This window comes from Mustela nigripes, chromosome 11 (genome assembly GCF_022355385.1).
Source record: "Mustela nigripes isolate SB6536 chromosome 11, MUSNIG.SB6536, whole genome shotgun sequence".
In the NCBI taxonomy this organism is placed as follows: Eukaryota; Metazoa; Chordata; class Mammalia; order Carnivora; family Mustelidae; genus Mustela; species Mustela nigripes.
In genome coordinates this window covers 31,661,712-31,666,016 of record NC_081567.1, presented here as the reverse complement: position 1 = coordinate 31,666,016, position 4,305 = coordinate 31,661,712, and the positions used below count along the sequence as shown (strand labels likewise).

The 4,305-nt window shown below is 46.1% G+C and overlaps 1 protein-coding gene across 1 annotated transcript; it reads left to right on the top strand.

The window, feature by feature from the left end:
* Positions 1-2,028: 2,028 nt before the first annotated feature.
* On the top strand, positions 2,029-2,719 carry LOC132027226 (signal recognition particle 14 kDa protein). Its single transcript, XM_059415982.1, has one exon. The coding sequence runs from the start codon at positions 2,068-2,070 to the stop codon at positions 2,398-2,400; it is 333 nt and encodes a 110-aa protein (XP_059271965.1). The 5' UTR covers positions 2,029-2,067; the 3' UTR covers positions 2,401-2,719.
* The last annotated feature ends 1,586 nt before the right edge of the window (positions 2,720-4,305 follow it).

Genomic DNA, 4,305 nt, shown 5'->3' with positions numbered 1-4,305 from the left:
AGAAGAGAGATACTTGGCTGAGATCTTATGCAGCCGGCTGGGGGCGGAGCCAAGACTAGGGCCCAGATCCCTGGTCTGCCGCTGTCTCTGCCTGTGAACAGATCTACTTTGACAAACTAGTCTTTCAGGTCAACCATTTTGCAAGGGTGAGCTCCGCTCCGGGCCAGTGGGAAGGCAAATATTTGTCTTCTCTTAACCTAGTAACTCAAAATATGAAGAGAATGAAGGTCTCAGCGGGAGGCTGAATTGCGCCCCTCTAAAATTCATACGTCAAAGCCCTAATGCCCAGGACTTCAGTCCATGTCTGGAGACAGGTCCTCAAGAGAGGTAATTAAGTTAAAATGAGGCTGTTAGCGTGGCCTTTATCCAAGCTGACCTGAGTCCTTGTAAGAGGAGATATGGACACAGAGGGGGCCCCAGAAAGGGGAGAGACCTCACCAGAAAGCAACCTTGCCAGGACCTCGATCTTGGACTTCCAACGTCCAGAACAGTTAGAAAGAAATGTCTGTCTGGTCTGTGGTGTTTTGCTATTGCAACCCTAGCAGAGACCAAGACCAAGACCAAGACCAATTTGCACAGGAATCATAGCAGGAGCAACCAAATCCTTTCACATGGATTTCCCATTTAATATCCATAAAAACTCTACGATGCAGATGTGATGATTAGTGTCTTTCTCACACATGAAGAAGAAACCAAGGTTGATAGGAGTTAGGGCAAAGCAACAGTTTGGAACTGTTGGAGTTCCAAAGCTATGGGCTTTGTCATTACTGGGCTGCTGCAGTAATAATCTGGGTTAGAGGCTCAGGAATGTTTAGAGCAGGGGGATCAAGCCAGGCGTCACTCCCGGGCTTACGGGAAGTGATGGAGGGCAGTGGAAGCTAGTAAGAGGTCTGGGCCATCAGTCTCACTCCTGCCAACTGCCTCCTTTAGGATCTTTAGTCAACTCAAGACCTTTTGGATCTTTTTTTTTTTTTTTTTTTTTTAGAGATTTTATTTATTTATTTATTTGAAAGACAGAGATCACAAGTAGGCAGAGAGACGGGCAGAGAGAGAGGGAAGCAGGCTCCCCGCTGAGCAGAGAGCCTGACACGGGGCTCGATCCCAGGACCCTGGGATCATGACCCGAGCCAAAGGCAGAGGCTTCAACCCACTGAGCCACCAGGCGTCCCTAGACCTTTTGGATCTTTAGTCAACTCAAGAAATGCTTCTGGCTACTACTGTGTGGCAAGCCACGTGTTGTGCTTTGGGGCCCCAGCAATGAACACAACCAAAATGGCGGGCGTTACTGTCACGGAGCTTGGGTCTAGGATCACTGCTGGTTTCTCCCGCTCTCTGCATTCTCCGAGTTCTTAACGCTTTTCTTTCCCCCAGTTAGAGGAGAGACCACGAGACAGCAGTCCTGCTACTCTGAGTGTTTTCCTTTCTTTCCATATTCTGACAGCCATACTTCATGTCTGTCAGGAGAAATGATTCTTTTCGACAGTGATAAATTTATGAGTTTTGACTGTTTGTGAAGTTCCCTAATTAATTCTTTATAGACTTCTATTGGCAACCAAATTTGTGTTTTGAGTTAAAAATGGGAGTTCAGATGAATTATTGTTGAACATTCTGCTCCCTTTGGAGAGCTCACCCCCCGCGCTGTATGTTGTTTATCTCTCGGCTTTCTAGTAGGACCATTTGTCTTGCAAGGACGCCTGGCAGGTGGTTACTGTGGCATGAGGTGAGTGAGCCAGCATTCACCCCGCCCTCGCTGAACCCCTGAGGCACCTCCTGAACAACCTGGAGAGGGCTCCCCAGCTGTCAGTGACCCCTCAGCACTACCACGGTTGCTTCAACATTTCTTGTGGGTGGTCCGAGATCTGGCCCTGATCAGAAGGCTGATGTGGCTAAACAGATCTGGGGAAAGAGCTGCCGTGAATTCCTGTCCAGAAAGACCAGGAGTGAGAGGGAGAGAAAAGGTGAGAGAGAGAGGATATAGAGAGAGACCTCTGTCTACACACACACACACAGTCAGAAATACAGAGGGCTTGGGCCTTATGCTGACGCCGGGGAGCTAGCGACGCCGGGATGGTGCTCCTGGAGAGCGAGCAGTTCCTGACGGAGCTGACCAGACTGTTTCAGAAGTGCCGGTTGTCGGGCAGCGTGTTCATCACCCTGAAGAAGTATGATGGTCGAACTAAACCCATTCCAAGGAAGGGTTCTGTAGAGGGCTTTGAGCCTTCAGACAACAAGTGTCTGTTAAGAGCTACTGATGGGAAAAAGAAGATCAGCACTGTGGTGAGCTCCAAAGAAGTGAACAAGTTTCAGATGGCTTACTCAAATCTATTGAGAGCTAACATGGATGGGCTGAAGAAGAGGGACAAAAAGAGCAAGAGTAAGAAGAGCAAAGCAGCACAGTGAAGGGCACCAGATATCCATCTTTCACCAACTAACCACCGAATTACTATTTTTTTCTTTGGTTTTTACTTTTGGCCACAAATCTAGGTTTCTGGTTCCCCCATAATAACTTTTCATGTGAGATGAGTGTCATTTTGGATGGAAGAAAGGCTGCAGTGTTTATAGGATAGTTGTAAGAAGCCGAGTTTATTTGAGAATTGGCTGATTGGTCTTTGTTGTATGGTTGTGTATCCTGGGATTATAAAGTCTCTGTAGCCATCTGTGTGAAGAACAATGGATCATTAAACCTGTATTTATCTGCAAAAAAAAAAAAAAAAAAAAAAGAAAGAAATACAGAGAAAGAGAAAAGAAGACAATGCACCTGAAATAGAAAGATAGAGAGATCAAAGAAGGTAGGAAAAATAAATGATGATGATGGTGATGATGTTGACAATGATGATGGTGATGTTGGGGATTAAGGTGATGACAATGGTGATGATGACGGTGGTGGTGATAATAATGGTGATAATGGTGATGATGATGGTGATGATGGTGATAGATGACGCTGGTGGTGATGATGATGATAGTGATAATGGTGATGGTAGTGATGATGGTGATGATGACATAGATGACGTGGGTGGTGATGATGATAGTGATAATGGTGATGGTAGTGATGGTGACGGTGATACAGATGACATGGGTGGTGATGATGATGATAGTGATAATGGTGATGGTAGTGATGATGGTGACGATGGTGATATAGATGTTGTTGGTGGTGATGATGATGACAGTGATAATGGTGATAATGTTGACAATGATGATGATAACGTAGATAACGATGATGATGATGATGGTGATGACAGTATGGTGGTGACAGTGATGGTGATGATAAAGGAAAGACTAACATTTATTGAGTGATCCATCTGTCCCAGGCACTATGTTAGGTTCTCTACCTAAATTATCTCATTTATCCTTCATGACAACTCCAAGACGTAAATTCTGTTATTTGCCTTATGTTTGAAGCAAGGAAATGAGCTCAGAGGGACTAAATGAATTGTCCATGTTCACACAGTTCTTCAAGTGGGGAGCCAGTCTGCAAATTCAGACAGATGGACCCAGAGGCTATCCTTTTAATTACTATGATTGAGCGAAGATTCTAGAGATACAGAGACACTGAGAGAATTTACACACACACACACACACACACACGGAGGGAGAGAATGGTTAGAAGAGATAGAGTTAGACACAGAAATCCCAAAAAAAGACAGAGAGGTAGAGACATGTGCAGAAACAGATTGTGGTAATTGACCGTGGAGACAGGGAGACACAGACAGAGGTGGAGAGAAAGGACATTCACAAAGAGAACACTATCCCTTCATGAAGGATGAAGATATATGGGCACAGCAATAGCAGGTATTGTGTGATCCTCGTATGCCAGACACTGATAGGCACTTCTGTCTTCTTTTGATTCCACTCACATTATCCTTCAAGTTCTAGAAAACTTAAATGCACTGCACAGCTTGTAGAGTGCACGGGCGGGTTTCAGAGGCATGGGAGTCTGAATCCAGAGCTCTGACCCCACAGCATGCGTTCCCCCCCTCCCCCGCCATGGTTCTGACTCTGCAGAGGGGAGGCCTGGGAGAAGCAGTATGACATTTTGCAGGGGTGTGATGGGTGATAGAGGTGAAGGAGGAATGGCAGGTTGGTCATCTGAGCTCCTCTTTCCCCTGCAGAGGCCAACCTAGCTGGTAACCAAAGAGCTCTGGGAGGCGGGGTGGGGGGCACTGATGGCCAGTCTACACGAGCACCTCATCTACTCCTCACAACAGACCACGGCATTTGGAATATCATCCTTATTATGTAAATGAGGGGACTGAGGCTCAGAGGGGTTAATCAACCTAGTTGAACACAGCTTGTAGGTGGCAGAAG